We start from the raw sequence: 19107 nt of genomic DNA on the forward strand, positions 1-19107 counted from the left end.
GTCCAAATCAACATACACAACATAATGATGAGACCTGCATCCTCACACATTTCAAGAAATAACAATTAAATCTTGCTAATTTTAATAATTTTCTTGAAGAACACTGATGAAGAAAATGCAGATATTCTTCACTTACGGTTCAACTGGTTTGTGTGTGGGAATCTGGGCTGTGAATCCAAAACACAAGATAGATAATAAACATACATTAGACATTAAAAGCATAAAACTTAATGTTATAGACACGCATACAATGGAGCAGATTTACAGCATTTACTGTACAAGAGGGATTACAGACCAAAAGTAGTGTCGACAGCGGGTGCCAAACTGTTATTGTGTGGTTCATAGAAATAAAATGGCTTGGGAATCATACTTTTGGTCTGACAATTCTCGTAATGCGAAAAAAAATGGGTCATACATTAGAACATGAAAAAAATCATTTGTCAAAGCTACTGATCACAAAAAAGCATCTCACATAATGAGAAATAAATGCTTATTAAATGTGTGAGTAATATGATTAAAGTTAGAGATGCAAACCTTACCTAGTTTGACGTAAAGCACACCTGTGGCAGAGATGACCTTCAACGAGTTGGAAGCCACGCATTGGTAATAGCCAGTGTCTGTCGTATCTAGATCTTGGATGCGGAGCTTGGATCCTGTCTCGGTCTTTCGGATGCTTATGCGTCCCTGCTCCTGAACCACAGGAGCATCGTTCTTCAACCAACGAATTGACGGTCGAGGGTTTCCTACCACTTTGCAGTGCATCGTGGCCACCTGGCCCTGGTAGTGAGTGATGTTGTTGATCGGCTCTTGGAACTCCAAAAAATAACCTTGAGGAGGGAAACACATTGGTCTAAATGTTTAAGGAGGCCATGGATCTAAAAATACAAGGCAAATTAGAGTAGATGATTCAACTCAGTTTAATTATATCATGACAATTTATAACAATAACCAACTCAGTGCTTCAGTGCAAATTTGTGCTTTTCAGGGACTCCAAATTGCTTTTTCGCCTTGTGCGCACTATTGAGCTGCTGGCTAGGGCTGCTCAATTAATCGAATTTTAATCACGATTACGATCTGAGTTTTAAACGATTATAAAAAACAAAACAAGCCGATTATTTGCTCCTCCCGCTTGCGCTGCCCTGAGCTGCGAATGAAGCGCTCCTCCCACAGTGTTGCCAACTTAGCAACTTTGACGCTATTTCTAGCAGCTTTTCAGACCCCCTTCTTGACTTTTTAACTTAAAAGTACCTAGCGAACACCTCAGAAACATCTCTAGTAACCCTTAGCTACTTTCTGGATAACTGTCGTTCACATTTCCTGCAGGTTAGCTAAACACTCCGCCTGCGCTCCGGACCGTTCTTCAGGACATCAGGAAAGGGAATGATGTAGTGACGAGTCAGTCGCTAAAGACAGCTTTCGGAGCCGGCTCCTTGTTGGATTAACCAGAGTGAGTGACACACACACCGTACCTGCGGACTCCTGAGCCACTAAAAACGGCTAAATGTGCGTGTGCGGCGCACAAAACACACGTGCAGCTTCTTCTTCTTCCTTTCCGGTTAAATGGCGGGTGGCAACCAACTTAAGGTGCATTACCGCCACCTACTGTGCAGGAGTGTGAGTCAGAGAGAGGAGAGAAAAAAAAAAAAATATATATATATATATATATATGTATATATGTATAGACACACGTGCAGCTTGCGCCTGATTGCTGTGAGACCGGGTTGGGGGTGGGGGGGTGCAGCTATGGTTGGGACAATTATTACATTAACTGATGGACTTGTAAATAAATAGTTTATAAATAAGGTAGAAATAACTTCCTCACGCTGATAAATAATAACTAATCTCTCTGAGGACACGGTGCTTGTGCACGCTCCTACAGCACCTTGACACAACGAAATACATATTATGCAACATTTTGTGAACATCAATTTATTTGCATGTATTTGTTATAAATGCCACTGTGTAATTCTTGCTGTCAGTATTTGCAAGATATTGGTATTTGGGTCTGTACTGGTTAGACTTAAATGAGTTAAACCAAGGTCTATAGCCCTTGGGTCACAAACTATGAGCTATAAGTATATTGGTCTTTTTATACTGGGAATCAGGAGTTATTTTAATGATCATGTTGTTTCTTATTTTTGTCCTGATTGTGCCCTGAGCAATTTTATGACTGAATAAAAACAAATAAAATCAACATAAATTGAAAAATCGTCCTAAATAATCGTGATCTCAATTTCAGTCACCATAATCGTGATTATTATTTTTGTCATAATCGAGCAGCCCTACTGCTGGCTGAGCTGAAATATTCTAGTGACCAATCAAAGCGCGTTCTCCGCCCACATGACCCCAAGATGTATTCAGATGCAGCCCCTTGCCCTGTCTGCGTGTCAGAAAAATAAACAAAACGGTATCTTGCAGATTGATGGGCCCACTGTTTCCACTACCCTCTCGAAGGATCCAGGCAGCGGTACTGTCGGAAGGATTCTGGGTCTTCCAGGTCTGGGTCTTCTCTTGGAGTAGATTGGCCTAAACTCCTTGCCTGCCCTTCTTTCCAGCCACCGTACCCATACTTTCCTAACCTTGAAATGCCAGTGGCGGCGACGCTTCCTCAACAAAAAAGTAGAGGCTTTTCCTCTGTTTCCAGCTCTGTCACTGTCTTGTTTATTTTCAGACATGCAGACAGGGGGCTGCCATCTTGGGGTCATGTGAGTGGAGAACGTGCTTTGACTGGCCACTTGAATATTTCAGCTCAGCCAGCAGCTCAGTAGTGCACACACGGCGAGTTTTTATCTCCCGTGAGGCAGAAAATATCTAACAGGTCAGATATTTGTTTCAGCTTCTCGTGAGGCGGAAAACTCAGTGAAATTCAGGCGCACACAGCGAGCAATCTGCTGAGCAAACGATCATTCGAGGGCCATTTGCTCAACAGATTGCTCTCGTGTACGGCAGGCTTTAAGCCTAGTTTATACTTCTCTGACAGCATTTGTGCACTCACAAGCACACATACTGACGGAGACATTTTGCTTTTATACCATTTTGGCGTAATCACCGGAAGTTGCTGTGGTGACCGCTCTCAGTCAGGCAGCTGTAGCCCAGTGTACGAAGCGGGCTTTTGGAAAATAAGATGCAAGAAGTGGAAGTTTTTTTATTTAGTGAACATGTCTAGGAAGGCTGGGAGGACATGTGCAGTCATTGGCTGTTCTAAATACAGCAGACAACTATTTTGTTTAATTTTGTATTTGTTGCTTGGTTGAGTGTAGGAAACATCACGACCCGTATAAAACACGGTTATAGTGTTAAAAAGAACCCTCATCTTTGTTTCCCTGTGGTGCCCACCATTGTGGTGTTATTTAAATAAATGTTTCTTCTGAACATAATTGCCTTTCTTTCTTTTATGAGACATGACGCACAAAGTCACAGGTATGGCAGCAAAGCATGGATTCAGCCTCTGTAACAATATAATGATTCTGTCCGAGGCAAAGTCTACAACCTCTTCACTATATAGCAGCTACAGCAAACCTCTTAGAAATTTGATTTCGGATGGAGAAGCAGGTAACCAGTTCAGGTTTACGTGGATCAGAAGGTATGTGTGTTTGGCCGCAACAGGTGAAGTGTTCCTAATTTAAGAGAAATCGCTTAAATCCATTATTTAAATGTTATTGGGTCGCTCAGATCAGCTTGTTTGGACTAAATATGAATGAAAAAAATAATTAAACTTGTAGCAATTAATACATATTAATTATGACCAATAAGATGTGATATTCCATACAAATATGAAATATCAATCTGATCGATCTTTGAATGATTAATCAGAAGATTCTAGGTTTCTTTGCTTATTCAGGAACCATAAACACACTTCGGATTAATTCAGACAGAGCCAGTATATAGTTTATAAAATGAATTTAATTATTTTTCCTAAACTAATGGTACATGACAAGATATGAATAATGAGATGGGGTGTAGTGGATGTGAGGAGTTGTGGTGGAAGCTAGATGTTGTAGCAACTGTTCTTTGTATCTGAGAGAAACTGGATTTAGAAGGTCACCCAGAAAGTAGATTTATTTCTGTAGATGAAAGGTTATGTCGATCAATATATAGGAGAAAACTGACCCTTTTGGACGTTACAAACTGCAACGGTATTGAATGTTTTTTATTATTTTAAAAATGAAAGTGATGGGGAAAAATAGATTGTGCAACCTCTGCCTGCGGCAAACGCAGTGGGTGCTGGAATAACAAGGGCTACTTCAGCCAAAGTTTTAAAATCAAGGGAAATTTATCCTAATTAAATAAACAGAGGTTGGCAAAACTCTCTGAAAAAGGGGTTTCCACTTTCCGGATCTGGAAGCGCTTGTGCACAGGTGTGTCACAGAAGCACTATGAGCTCCTCTTCAGTGCTCTATCCGATTGCACACACTATCAACGGCAAGATGGGAACAAGTGAGATAATGCTCAGATGCTCTGATGGGAATCTTTTCTTGATGGATTATTTAACATAGACCAGAGGAAGCAAAGAAAGGGAAAGAGTTGTCTCAGGAACCTCCCTGAACATGGCCAAATCAAAAAGATGGAAAAACCAGAAAAAGAGATCCAAGGTGAACTTCAGGCTCGACGAACATCAGTGTCAGATCGCACCATCAGTCATTGTTTGAGCCAAAGTGGACTACATGGGAAATGACCAACGATGACACCATTGATGAAAAGAAATCATTAAAAAAAACAGACTGGAATATGCCAAACTACATGTTGACAAGCCACAAAGCTTCTGGAAGAAATGTCCTATGGACAACTCAGACAAAAACATTTCTTTTTGCCAAGGCACATAAGCTCGATGTATGTTCACATGCAGATAAAATGAAGTGTATCAAGAAAACAACACTGACCCTACTGTGAAACATGGAGAAGGCTCTGTTATGTTCTGGGGCTGCTTTGCTGTATCTGGCATAGGGTGTCTTGAATCTGAGCAGGGTACAATGAAATCTCAAGATTATCAAGGGATTCTAGAAAGAAATGTGCTGGCTAGTGTCAGAAAGCTTGGTCTCACAGGTCATGGGTCTTGCAACAGGACAATGACCCAAAACACACAGCTAAAAACACCCAAGAATGGCTCAGAGGAAAACATTGGACTATTCTAAAGTTGCTTTCTATGAATCCTGAACTCAATCCTATTGAGCTGAAACATGCAGTTTGGAAAATGTGCCCTTCAAACCTGAGACAACTGGAGGAGTTTCCCAATTTTATTTATATGGCACATTTAAAAAACAGCATGGGAGCTGACCAAAGTGCCTCCCAACATAAAAACACCAATAAAACAGTCAGTAAAAGCAGATAAAAGTAGCGATCAAAACACACAAGTTAAAAAATCCCAATCTAAAAGCCAAATCGTAAAAGTGTATCTTCAACCATAACTTGAAGACACCAATAGATAATGACTGATGGATAGTGAGCATCAGTGCATTCCAGAGAGCGAGAGCTATATACACGAAGGCTTGCTTCTAGGGCTGCAACAACGAATCGATAAATTCGATGAAAATCGATTATTAAAAGCGTTGGCAACGAATTGCGTCATCGATTCGTTGTGTTGCGCAACTCTTCCAAAAGCCGGTCATTTTTGGAAATAGTGATTAATTTTGATTAATTCACAGCCTATGTTTAATTACATTTAAAAATTAGTTGTTTGACATCCCCAGTTATAATAAATGTCTACAGATGAGATCAAACAAAACAGATGAGAATTGCCCTTATAGAGCAAGTCATCCCCAAATAAACTTTTTTCTTGCTGATAAACTATATAAATGAGTGTCTAATCGTGCTGCAGACACGTGTCGTCATAATTTGGCACTTCAGTGCATCTTAGTTAAAATTTAAATATTCTGCCTAAAACTGGCAGTGTTGTGCCGTTGTCAGGTAAAAACTCTGCACTGTATTTTAATTTAAATCTGCCACCGCTATTGGCTAAGAAGTATGCTATGATGTAAACTGGTACATTATGATGTCACAATGCTGTCGTGAGCCTGAGTGTGTGTGTATTTGTTAGCGGCTCCGCCCTCTTGGTCTGCCAGGCAACAGCATGTGTTGCATTTTTCAAACATGAAGTGGGAGTGGAGTTAGACTCTGGTAGGGGTTGACTTGCCCTTAAGCTGTTTAACTTGGACCAAGCATTTTAGGTCACAGATAGATGTAGCTTAGGGTCTCTGTCTATACACCTTATAAGACAATTTAGGTGATGGCATGTTGTTTTTCTGCTATTGAACTGTTTTCTAATAATGTTGTGTTTAATAAAGTGAAGGAAGGAGAGAAATAACGTTTCCCTAGCAGTTTTTAACAATGTCCCCATGTAATCCGATTAATCGATTAATCGTGTCGAGACCCCATCCGATTCATCGATTATCCAAATAATCGTTTTTTGCAGCCCTACATGCTTCACCCTTGTCTCGTAGTGCATTTTCAGATTAGCAGGCTGTCAGCTGACCATAGCGAGTGCACTGGCACTTAGGATGTGAGGGTAGGTCTGACAAGTATGCAGGTGTCAGACTGTTTAAAGCTTTGTAAGTGAAAAGCAAGATCCTACATTTTATCCTAAACTCAACAGGTAGCTAATGAAGGTGCACCAAAACTGGGGTAATGTGGTTATGTCTGCCTGTGTTCTTTAAGAATCATGCTGCAGGGTTCTGCACAATCTGCAAATAATTCAGGGCCAAAGCTGGAGTCCCAACTAATAGCGACCTTGCATAGTCAAGGCGAGAAGCGATAAAGGTATGTTTCACAGACTCCAAGTGCGACCTTTTTAAAATCAGCTTCAGGCAAGCTAAACAGCAAAGTTGAAAGAAACACGACCTCACAACCGCATTGATCTGCGGAACTATTGTAAACCCTGCATCCAATTTCACAACAAGGCTGGTATTACATCTCTTGAGGTCTAAACTTGAAAGAGTCAGAACTACAGAGGTGTGAGACTGGTTTTTGGGATCAAAAGGAATGGCCTCAGTCTGTGACTCATTAAGTTTAAGGAAATTGGCTGCCGGCCACCCTTTCACATCAGAGAGACAGTCATTGAGTAATAAATATGTTTTGTCCATTCCTTGCCAAGTATATCTGACAGGTAACAGGTAGGGATGCATGTTTTTGTAAAATGTCTTTAACCAGCTATTGACACCCCTTAACGATTAACGAATACGAGCATGAAACATGTAAAACTCGTAAATACAATGGGGCAAAAAAGTATTTAGTCAGCCACCGATTGTACAAGTTCTCCCACTTAAAATGATGACAGAGGTCAGTAATTTTCATCATAGGTACACTTCAACTGTGAGAGAATGTGAAAAAAAATCCTTGAATTCAAATGGCAGGATTTTTAAAGAATTTATTTGTAAATCAGGGTGGAAAATAAGTATTTGGTCAATAACAAAAATTCAACTCAATACTTTGTAACATAACCTTTGTTGGCAATAACAGAGGTCAAACGATTACTATAGGTCTTTACCAGGTTTGCACACACAGTAGCTGGTATTTTAGCCCATTCCTCCATGCAGATCTTCTCGAGAGCAGTGATGTTTTGGGGCTGTCGCCGAGCAACATGGACTTTCAACTCCCTCCACAGATTTTCTATGGGGTTGAGGTCTGGAGACTGGCTAGGCCACTCCAGGACTTTCAAATGCTTCTTACGGAGCCACTCCTTTGTTGCCCGGGCGGTGTGTTTGGGATCATTGTCGTGTTGGAAGACCCAGCCACGTTTCATCTTCAAAGCTCTCACTTATGGAAGGAGGTTTTGGCTCAGTATCTCACGATACATGGCCCCATTCATTATTTCCTTAACACGGATCAGTCGTCCTGTCCCCTTAGCAGAAAAACAGCCCCAAAGCATGATGTTCCCACCCCCATGCTTCACAGTAGGTATGGTGTTCTTGGGATGCAACTCAGTATTCTTCTTCCTCCAAACACAACGAGTTGAGTTTATACCAAAAAGTTCTACTTTGGTTTCATCTGACCACATGATATTCTCCCAGTCCTCTGCTGTATCATCCATGTGCTCTCTGGCAAACTTCAGACAGGCCTGGACATGCACTGGCTTCAACAGTGGAACACGTCTGGCACTGCAGGATTTGATTCCCTGCCGTTGTAGTGGGTTACTGATGGTGACCTTTGTTACTGTGGTCCCAGCTCTCTGCAGGTCATTCACCAGGTCCCCCCGTGTGGTTCTGGGATTCTTGCTCACCGTTCTCATGATCATTTTGACCCCACGGGATGAGATCTTGCGTGGAGCCCCAGATCGAGGGAGATTATCAGTGGTCTTGTATGTCTTGCTTTTTCTGATCCCACAGTTGATTTTTTCACACCAAGCTGCTTGCCTATTGTAGATTCACTCTTCCCAGTCTGGTGCAGGTCTACAATTATTTTCCTGGTGTCCTTCGAAAGCTCTTTGGTCTTGGCCATAGTGGAGTTTGGAGTCTGACTGTTTGAGGCTGTGGACAGGTGTCTTTTATACAGATAATGAGTTCAAACAGGTGCCATTAATACAAGTAACGAGTGGAGGACAGAAAAGCTTCTTAAAGAAGACGTTACAGGTCTGTGAGAGCCAGAGATTTTCCTTGTTTGAAGTGACCAAATACTTATTTTCTAGAGCTGAGGAAAATAATCAAATAATCGATGCATCGGGATGCGGACATAAACGATTCTGCATCGTAGAAGAGTACGCCATAATCGATTATGGTGGAATGTAGTTTTGTTTTTTTAAGCGCTGCATCCAAATCTGTCAGAGTGAGCGTCCTCCACATTTACCTCCGCCTTAATGTGGTACTGCAGGGCTGAGCGCTAGAGTTGTCACCCGAGACCAAACCGGAACCGAATCAGCCCGACCGGTTCTGTTGGATTTGGGCCGTGAATTATGTTAATTGAGCGGGTTGTCGTGCGGCGCGCTCCGCTCGCTCGATCAGCGACTGAGAGAGGGAGAGAGAGGGGGAGAGAGAGAGAGACACTGTCTGCTCACACAAGAGAGACGATCGGAGGACGCTCCTCCAAACCGATGCTCCAAACACGCGTTATTATTTTCATAATTTCATTATTATTTCTCCTGGAAGCGTTCAGTCAGACTGCTTGTTGTAATGTAGGGAGATCCGGTCGTGGGGAGGGGGCGGGGTCAATGATGGCGGCTGCAGCGTGATCATCTGTCTCTTTTATTTAGGGACACGGAGAAGTTAAAAGGAGAGAGAAATAGAAGATAGAAGTTCTGTTCCACTTTATTCTTTTGTTTCATGAAGATAAACTGATGTTAAATTCAGCTTAAAGAGAAACTGGGAGGAAGCTTTGGTTCATTTTAAGTTACAGGAGGTCTTGTTTCCTATCTGCTCCTCCAGAGACAGCATGGACATGAGGGTTAAAGGGTGAGGGTCACACAGGACAGGTTAGTGGAAAGGTTTGTAGTTAGCTGGTTAGTGAAGGAGATCCATCAGCTGGGTAATTTAGTCCTAATCCAGCCCACAGCCTTCTGCTGGTGTTATTGTCAGAAAGAATAAAACACACATCTTAAATATTATTGGAAGTTCAGAATTAGTTTTATGTTTTATTATTTTCTGCATCAAACAGAACTTGATTCATTCTCCAACATTTCAGAAACGAACCACTGGGTTCAAATAAAATAAACTAAGTCAAACATTTCATTTGGTGTTATTTCTGACACCCTTCAACTGTGGCATAAATATTTGACTCTAAAGCTGCTCAGAGACATTAAACACTCATATATGAACCCATTATGTATTTTATTATTACATTATGTGTCCTATAGGTTTTCAGTATTTTTTTAGATTTTGTGAGTTTTTGCAAAGTGTGTTTTCTCAGCCTGAGGCGTGGTGTTGAACGAGGAAACAGATGCTTTACTTTGTTAAATCTTCTTAAATGTTTAAAATGTTTTGTCCTGACCTGTTGTGAATGGAGAGCTTTTGCGGGATGGCAGGTTGTGTCAATTACATTTTAGATAAAAAAATAAAAAGCAATTATCTGACATCTTCTACTTATCGATGAAAACAAATCAATATGAAATAATCGTGATGCATCGTGATGCATCGGGATATCGAATCGAATTGAATCGTTGACCCAATAATCGTAATCGAATCGAATCGGGAGACAAGAGAAGATTCACACCTGTATTATTTTCCACCCTGATTTACAAATAAATTCTTTAAAAATCCTGCCATGTGAATTCATGGATTTTTTTTTTCACATTCTGTTTCTCACAGTTGAAGTGTACCTATGATGTAAATTACTGACCTCTGTCATCATTTTAAGTGGGAGAACTTGCACAATCGGTGGCTGACTAAATACTTTTTTGCCCCACTGTAAATATTTTTGCTGAGCTTAAGTACGGTTTTTGTAAGGATTTTACACAATGTTTTATAAATGAGACCCCTGGACATAATTGGATTCAGCTAGGGCTGCAGCTATCGAATATTTTTGTAATCGAGTACTCTATCGAATATTTTTTTCGATTAATCGAGTACTCTAATAAATTACCCTTTTGTATTTGTAAACCATTATATCAAATAGCATGTTATAATTATGAAAGACCTGTTAAAATGAGCAAGCAATTGCCAGTTATTCTTCAAGTTTTATTCAAAATTAGTTTTCAAAACTTCAGCACTTCAACTTTACTTCACAGTAAACAAATGGCTGTGCAAAAAATAAGTAAACAACCTGAGCCGATTTTCCCCTCGTGCGAGAATCTGCTAGCCTGCAAGCCAGACAAAAACTAGGAGGATAATTGTTGAAGTAGCGCTGCGAGCGGCTGCGGCCCAAACAGAACCAGAACCGCTCACGGTGCATGCGCAAACAGCTCGCCGGCTGTTTCCCTATTAACACACGTCCGTTTTAATTTCAACACTGTTTTACTCACACAATAACAAGGATTGTCGAGAAAGCATGTTTGCTGTGGTTTTGTCAAATTATACTGATCACAAAACATTTATTTACTTTCTTTCGTTTTCCTCTCATAAATACCCATGTCCTCCTGCAGCAATCCCGAGGGACAACAAACATCAATAACACAATAAAAAGTCCGACGTTTTGTGTAAAAATGCTATTTTTTAGCACATTTTAACTCCGACGTGTTGCTACCAGACGTACGGTGTGAGCTGAAACTGAGTGCTACAAATGAAAAAGTCGCACAGTGTCCGCAGAATATATAGAAAAACAGGCTAAAATGCATTATCTTGTAGAGGCTCCGAGTCCGCTTGCAGAAGTGACATTTACAGGCGCTGCAGCAGCATGGAGGATGTGGTGTTGTGCTAGGCTAAATCCATTTTACAGTATTTACACTGGAGTACGTTTTCCGCCTAACGACGTGAAAAATGGTCCCACATCTTGACATTTTCTGTCTTTTTCGCACTCCACCGGGGTCCATGTTGTCCGCCATGGCTTAAGAGAAAGTTAAGTTACATTCGCTACTCGCGTGTGCAGTCCAGTGGGCATGTGCGTCACTTATTTCAGTCCGGGTGAAACATGACCACGGGCGACTGCAAAGCCACGAATTAATTAAATATGAATTAAACGAATCCTCGAGGCAGAGAATTTGACTCGAGGATTTTTTGTACTCGAATTATTCGAGGTACTCGAGGAATCATTTCAGCCCTAGATTCAGCTTAGCAATGTTCCTGAGATGGAAGAAGGAAGAGTGAACAAGAGAACTGACGTGAATCCAGGGTGAATGCTGGGTCAAAGGTCACACCATGATTCGAGACAGAGGGTTTGGTGTAAGAAGGAAGCTGACCAAGAGAGTCTCTGACTTTGGGAACCAGCTTTTCTGGGGCACAGATGAGGATCTCAGTCTTATCTTCATTCAGCTGTAGAAAGCCCAGCCATCCACGTTTTAATGGAGTCTAAGCAGGAGTGTAACAGCTGCAGCTTAGATATCTCATGGGGCTTAAAGGAGATGTGCAGTTGGATGTCATCTGCGTAAAGATGGTAACCCCGGCTTTCCACGGGAGCCGTCAGCAGCACGTTACTGCAGCAGCACGTCATAGCTGTTGATAGGAACCGCTGTGGTCAACAGAACCTTTTCCACTAGAGCCGTCGGCAGCCATCAGCAGCGCGAGTCGGCCGCGTCTCAGGAGCAGCATGTCGCGACCTTTACGCGCCGGTTCTATTTTCTACGCGCGACGCCTCTGAAACAGGTCAAGTTCGACATTTTTGGGAAAGGAAAGACAGGAAATCGGACGCGGAAATGGAGAGAAGCTCCCGAGATTTTCAGAATAAAGAACGTACTGTTTTCCGGTTGCTTTACTTTTAAAAAAGGTTACTAACTGTGCGTCCCCGTGAGAAGTTATCACCTAGCTAGCGGTCTCCTTTGTTTTTCAGGTCCGTATTGGCGATTATAAAACGGACAGAACATAAAACACAAACCATGTTGTAATTTTCTCCTGCTTGTTGTTGTGTTTACTGACGAAGTCACTCGTGTGATTTCGTGCTCTGTCGGTGACAGCTGCTCCCCTGCTGCTTCGCGTCTCGTGGGAAGGGCCAAGCAGCAGTTTACGCGAGCAAGACGTGCTGCTGCAGTAACGTGCTGCTGACGGCTCCTGTGGAAACCCAGGGTAAGAGATTCCTTTAAAAGAGCTCAGGATGTGCTGAAGAGGAAGCAGAGGAGGAACAGTAGAGGCTCCAGCACAGAACCTTGTGGGACACCATGGGTGAGGGATGTGGTGGAGACTTGGAACTTGGGAGATGGCCACAGAGAAGGAACACTCAGACAGATAAGAGGAGAACCACTCCAGAGAAGTTCTTGATAGGTCTACCCAGTCTCTCAGCCTCTCCAGTAGCAGGTGATGGTCAACAGTGTCAAAGGCTGCAGTCAGGTCCAGCAGGACCAGAACAGTCAGCTGCATCACATAGAGTCAGAGGGTCACTAGAGAAAGGTGAAATGGACACACGCACATGCTGTACCGGTTTTGTAAAACTACAATAGTTTACTATCAATAGTTACTTTTAGTTGTAACGGGCCTATATAGATTAGCAATTCATCAAGTACAATGCAGCCAGACGCATGATGCATTTTTCTTCCTAGTCCGTTATTATTAAACCACCAAATCGCTCCCGAGCACGGCCATGTCTGCAGCTCACCGCTCCCCACAGGCGTGGGCCAAATGCGGAGGACAATTTTCACCACACCTAACCAGTGGGTGTGACAACTATGGGACTTTAATTAATTCAAAACAAGATCAAAATTAAAATATCACTGACATTCAAAAGTGCAAAATATTACGAGTGAATTTAAAAATGACACACTGGTCTCCCAAAAACATGAACAAAACCGCATTTAAAACCTGTGTTTTGCAGGTCTGATTATAAATTGAGTTTTAAAAAGCTGTTATCACACATCTGTAACTCCTTGTTCAGAAAACATCTAGAAAACTTTTTACCTTCAGTTGTGGGTGCAGATCCACTCTGAGCTTCTGCCAGACCATCTGTTTCCACTGGGAGGCTTGGATCTGCTAAATCAAAACCAGTAAAGTATTACAAATAAAGTGTAAACAGAGAAAGTTATATGTAAACATACTGATCATACTTAAAGCCTGAAATGCCAGTCATAAACAATTGAAAACCATAACCAAAGACTCTAAACATAACGGAGATAGGGCTTTAAAAACACAGAGCAGCATTTTAAATCGTTTTTCGTATTCAAAGCTGTACAAACAAAAAATGCAGGTGGTCGTCAGGATAAGGTAACAAGCTACTATGTAACTGCTGGATACTGATGAAGATTCATTGGGTTCTTAAAAAGCTCCTAAATGAACACAACAAGGAGTACCTGCGTTCTAATTAAGTACCGTTGTCTTATGAAAACACTTTTCTGAGAGTGATACACAATGTTGAATCATTGGACCCCAAAGACTACCATGCTGCACTAATCACAGACCTTTCCAAGGCTTCTTTTACTGTTGATTAGGCATGTCCAAAATGTGGCTTGGAATGATTCCTTACGGCCCTCAACTACATTTCAACAATACTAGATTTTGTATCTCCAGCAGGCTGTTGATGTAGATAGAAACTTAACATTTTCATGTTCTAGTCATATATAAATTAAGATTTAAAAATGTGACTAGTTAGATCTAAAGTGCTAGCCTATTTTTTTTTTTTTGTTTCACAATAAATCAGACTTCAAACCCTCAGACTTGAGAGAATCATTCATACATTTCTAAATACAACAAACAATACTGAAGAAAGACTGTCCCCGATCCTTTTTCTTGTAGCTGATTGACTAAAATGTATTTTTCGGACAAAAAAGCAACAACTAGAAAACTATCAACCAATTTAACAAATCAATAAGCCAAAGGTAAGACCCGTTTTATTAGTGATGTGTCGGCCACGAACGAACCGGCTCTAAGAGCCTGCTCTTTGAAGTGAACGACGGGAGCCGGCTCGTCATTGGGAGCCGTCCCCTCCCCTCCCCCTCCCCTCTTGCCTCGGTGCAAGCTACAGGCGATTGGTCAACATGTGTAACTGTGTGTCCAGACTGTCCACACAGAGCAGTAGGGGCGGGGAAGAGGGAGGATCAGACTCAGACACACAGCAGAGCACATGCGGGTGGAGGGAAATGAGGGAATGAGGAGGAGGAAAAAGGAGAGCGAGAGAGGAGAGTGCGACGGAGACGTGAGAAAATGAGCGCCAGCAGTCGGAAAGTGTAGATTTCTTAAAATGTTCAGTTATTAAATCCATATAAATGATAAATATTTGATATATTGCATTTTTTTATATTGGTAAATCATTTTACATATGGTTTAGCATTATTTTGGTTATAAATGTACTCTACGCAACAGGAAATCTGAGGAGCCACTAGGGAGCTGAAAGAGCCGGCTCTTTTTGGTGAGCTGAGCAAAAAGAACCGGCTCTCTTAAAAGAGCCGGAATTCCCATCACTAGGTTTTCTGCCTCCAGTCAACAAAGCTTTACAGATCTTTTCTACAAAAAAACAAATAGCTGTTTTCTTGCATACTTAATGTATTGTTGAACAGATACAGAATACAATCTAAATGCTAATTTCTAATCAATAACCAGTCGGTTTTTAATCTAATGTTTTATAGTAGGCAACAACATAATGAAACAAACAAATAAAACTAAAATGAGAAAAACACAAAATGAAAAGGTGCTCTCATCTCTAAATTCCTACTGTAAGAAAATGGGGGAAAAAATGTGGTAAACTGGAGAACGTTTGGTTTACAGCTGTTGAAAGACCTTTCAGAAGTGCTGAATGGGGCTGCCTTTCCTGGCCTCTAGTGGTTTGGGATCTCAACATTATGTGCTTCTGAACTTCAGTGGGATATTTTACCCCATCTCTGACCTACATGGAACTTCCGCTTTGGCGCGACAACACATTTTATGTAGGTTAGGTAATGCTAGCCCTTTAAAATCTTCTGACTTTCAAGCTTAATCATCTCACTTTTTATGCCTATCAAAGCTTGTAAAGTCTGCTAACTTTTGATTTTCCCCAACAATCAGCTGTTTCAGATTATTTATGCTCAGTCATTCCGCCTGGATATTTTAGATCATCATTATTTTGCTCCAGGACTGTTCTTGAGTGCACCAACTGGCTGGTGTTCAGAGAAGGTGCTACTCATAGAGGCAGTGTGAACCTGGAGGACTATACTTCTGTCTCTGAAAGCATCACCAACTGGTGATGTCACTAGCACAAAGGCGGTAAACATCCATCCAAACTAGGAGGTGAGAAATGGATGCAGCCATCAAGTGGAAAAAGTAACCTCTGTCCAAAGAGGCAATCAATTACCCCAGACTACCTTTTGAGTACAAAGCATCACTGTAAGGATGCTGATTGCTCTTGTGATCCATCGCTACTTCGTCTTCGTCTTCGTCTTCCTCCGCTTATCCGGGTCCGGGTCGCGGGGGCAGCATCCCAACTAGGGAGCTCCAGGCCGTCCTCTCCCCGGCCTTGTCCACCAGCTCCTCCGGCAGGACCCCAAGGCGTTCCCGGACCAGATTGGAGATGTAACCTCTCCAACGTGTCCGGGGTCGACCCGGGGGCCTTCTGCCGGCAGGACATGCCCGAAACACCTCCCCGGGGAGGCGTCCAGGAGGCATCCTGACCAGATGCCCAAACCACCTCAACTGGCTCCTTTCGATCCGGAGGAGCAGCGGTTATACTCCGAGTCCCTCCCGAATGTCCGAGCTCCTCACCCTATCTCTAAGGCTGAGCCCGGCCACCCTACGGAGGAAACTCATTTCGGCCGCTTGTATCCGCAATCTCGTTCTTTCGGTCATTACCCAAAGCTCATGACCATAGGTGAGGATTGGGACGTAGATCGACCGGTAAATCGAGAGCCTGGCTTTCTGGCTCAGCTCCCTCTTCCCCACGACAGATCGGCTCAGCGTCCGCATCACTGCAGACGCCGAACCAATCCGCCTGTCGATCTCCCGATCCCTCCTACCCTCACTCGTGAACAAGACCCCGAGATACTTAAACTCCTCCACTTGAGGTAGGACCTCTCCCCCGACCCGGAGGTGGCAAGCCACCCTTTTCCGGTCGAGAACCATGGTCTCAGATTTGGAGGTGCTGATCCTCATCCCAGCCGCTTCACATTCGGCCGCGAACCTACCCAGCAGGAGCTGAAGGTCAGAGCTGGATGAAGCTAGGAGGACCACATCATCCGCAAAAAGCAGAGACGAGATTCTCCTGCCACCAAACTCGACACACTCCACACCACGGCTGCGTCCATGTCCCAAAAACTAGTTTTCTTGTCCGGGGATTGGACCGCCAAGGCTCCCGCCTTGGTCTGCCACCCGATTCGCATTGCACCGGACCCTTCATGTTCCTCCTGCGGGTGGTGGGTCCACAGTTGGACGAGCCCATGTATCCGGTTCGGGCTGGGCCCGGCCGGGCCCCATGGGCAAAAGCCCGGCCACCAGGCGCTCGCTCACGGGCCCCAACCCCAGGCCTGGCTCCAGGGTGGGACCCCGGTAACCCTCCGGGCCGGGTACTCCGACTCTTCGTTTTAACCGCCATGAAAGATCCTTCGAACCGTTCTTTGTCTCACCCTTCACCTAAGACCAATTTGTCATGGGAGACCCTACCAGGGGCACTAAGTGCCCCAGACAACATAGCTCCTAGGATCATTAGGGCACTCAAACTCCTCCACCACGATAAGGTGACGGTTCAAGGAGGAGTCCATCGCTACTTGATGCTCTGAATAACTTTCATGCCCTTTTTGAGTCATCGTGATTCTTTTGCTGTAGTGAACTCACACTTCCTCAGGAGAGCTGACCTTCGATGTGTCAACAGCAGATTAGCCCACAGAAAACAGCTGCTCAAAGAATGACCAGCAGCAGCCTCTCCTCTCTTGAGGACATTTCCATCCACAGCAAAAAGTAAAGGAAATAAAGATGAACTGAACCTATCCAGCCAACACCAGTCACCCTTCTCCCATCAGATTGAGCAGCCTCAAAGCCCAGACAAGGCTGATGAACAGCTCCTTCCCTGGGGCTGAGAGGCTCAGTTAGAAACAGAAAACGTACAATACCAATATCCATGTGAGCAAAACTATAAAATCAAGCAAAAAAAAGTGTTTGTCTAACAGAACAGATCTTCATGTAGTTTAAAGTGTCCAGATCCAACATCCCATACTTACAACCACAAAAAGGTCTAAAATAAACCATAACTGTGTCAAAGACTGGCCATTTATAATACTGGTGTGATTGGATAACGGACTTTTACACAGTGGTCTGACACATCTGGAATGTGTTAAACATAAACATCTACCATCACATATTAATTTGGAAATAATACGTAAACAGATGAGTTACGTGGAAACCAAAAACCCACTCGCAGCAACCATTTAGCAATATGGTCTAGGGTCCAAGAGTCAGGAAATGCTCCCTGCAGCCCCATGAGGCTGCTGCAGGACGGCTGAAGGTGCTAATTATTGGGCCTTTGACTCCCCACCCCCACCCACCCATTAGCAAATGGCAAATCCTTGGTGCAAAAGCTGCAAACAGGAAACCTGCGCAGCGTCGACCCCCGCAGAGAGGCTCACGGAATTAGCATGAGTGACAACGGCGCGATATTACCTCGAGCTGTGCGTTCAATTAACATGACAACGGCACAGAGGCCCTTTGAGTCCGACACAAGCACCTTTCTGTAGTAACTGGGGTATGTCAACAAGCGGGAGGAGGACAAAGACTGTTTAAGTGGCTCCTGGAGGCGAGCCCCCCTTACAAACCAGCCCTGTCCTCCAGAAACCAGGGATGAAAAGCAGGCCACAGCTCTGGGAAACGGTTCCGCTTTTAAAGCATGTTAGAAACAGTAAACGAAGGTGGAATGAAGAAGGCTGCTTGTAAAGGTGCGTTAGAGAAGAGCAGCTGGGTGGAAAAGCGTCCAGGCTGTAGAAACTACCAACGGCACATTTCTATCACAGCAGACCCACTTTAAACTGCGCGTCCTCTCCCCATTTCCGCAGATTTATCACTTTTCACATTTGAGTGTGTGTTGAATAAATGTTTCGTTCTCTCATGCAGAAAAAGCAGGCACTCACCGTCACACATCACCCTAGGACTTAAGAAAAGCACCCAGAGAAACCTCCCGAAGGAGAAGGAGGCCATGGCGTTCATTTACACTAACTTCACAGCGAAAGTTGAGCTCCGACGGACAACTGTCGCATCCAGCTGCGCTGCTCCTTTTTGGTTTTCACTTCTAGTTTCTCCAACGAGCTCCCGGACTCAGAGAAAGCTGCATTTTCAACTTGCACACGAGACAAAGCTGCGTTCATCCCGGAGAGAGGAGCAGAAACGAGTAGTGGCGCGCGACCGCTTCACAGCAACGGCTCGTGGGCTGCCCACTGTCCGCGCGCTAAAAAGATGTGACTCAACAGCACGCAGCATGTCTACTCAGCCAAACATCCCATAACTTCTCAGACACAGCTGTAAAAGTCCCGTTACATGGTTACTGAACTATTCTTGAATAAATGCAATGGAACAGCTCTGTTAATGAGAACATCTGTCCCCAGTAACTACTCAAAAAGCTGAGAGGATTCTGTCACTTCATCAGTTAAGTATGTAAAGGGTCTGGAACTGATTAGGTGAGGCATTTGTTTTTGGAAACTTGCTGGGAACCAGTAACAAA

At 43.3% G+C, this 19107-nt stretch overlaps 1 protein-coding gene across 2 annotated transcripts in view; it reads right to left on the reverse strand.

The window, feature by feature from the left end:
* Positions 1-18749, reverse strand: part of ror2 (receptor tyrosine kinase-like orphan receptor 2) — a 33884-nt gene extending 15135 nt beyond the window's left edge. The window contains exons 1-4 of one of the 2 annotated variants that reach the window (XM_015974392.3): positions 18521-18749; positions 13401-13469; positions 540-827; positions 137-167 (exon numbers count right to left, since the gene is read on the reverse strand). In XM_015974392.3, coding sequence (XP_015829878.1) covers positions 137-167; positions 540-827; positions 13401-13469; positions 18521-18596 — 464 coding nt within the window. In that variant the 5' untranslated portion in view covers positions 18597-18749. Of the gene's footprint in view, positions 1-136; positions 168-539; positions 828-13400; positions 13473-18520 lie in introns of both variants that reach the window. The other variant, XM_015974386.3, reaches the window with a different exon arrangement.
* Between the last annotated feature and the right edge of the window lie 358 nt (positions 18750-19107).

Source organism: Nothobranchius furzeri, chromosome 6 (assembly GCF_043380555.1).
Source record: "Nothobranchius furzeri strain GRZ-AD chromosome 6, NfurGRZ-RIMD1, whole genome shotgun sequence".
Taxonomy (NCBI): domain Eukaryota; kingdom Metazoa; phylum Chordata; class Actinopteri; order Cyprinodontiformes; family Nothobranchiidae; genus Nothobranchius; species Nothobranchius furzeri.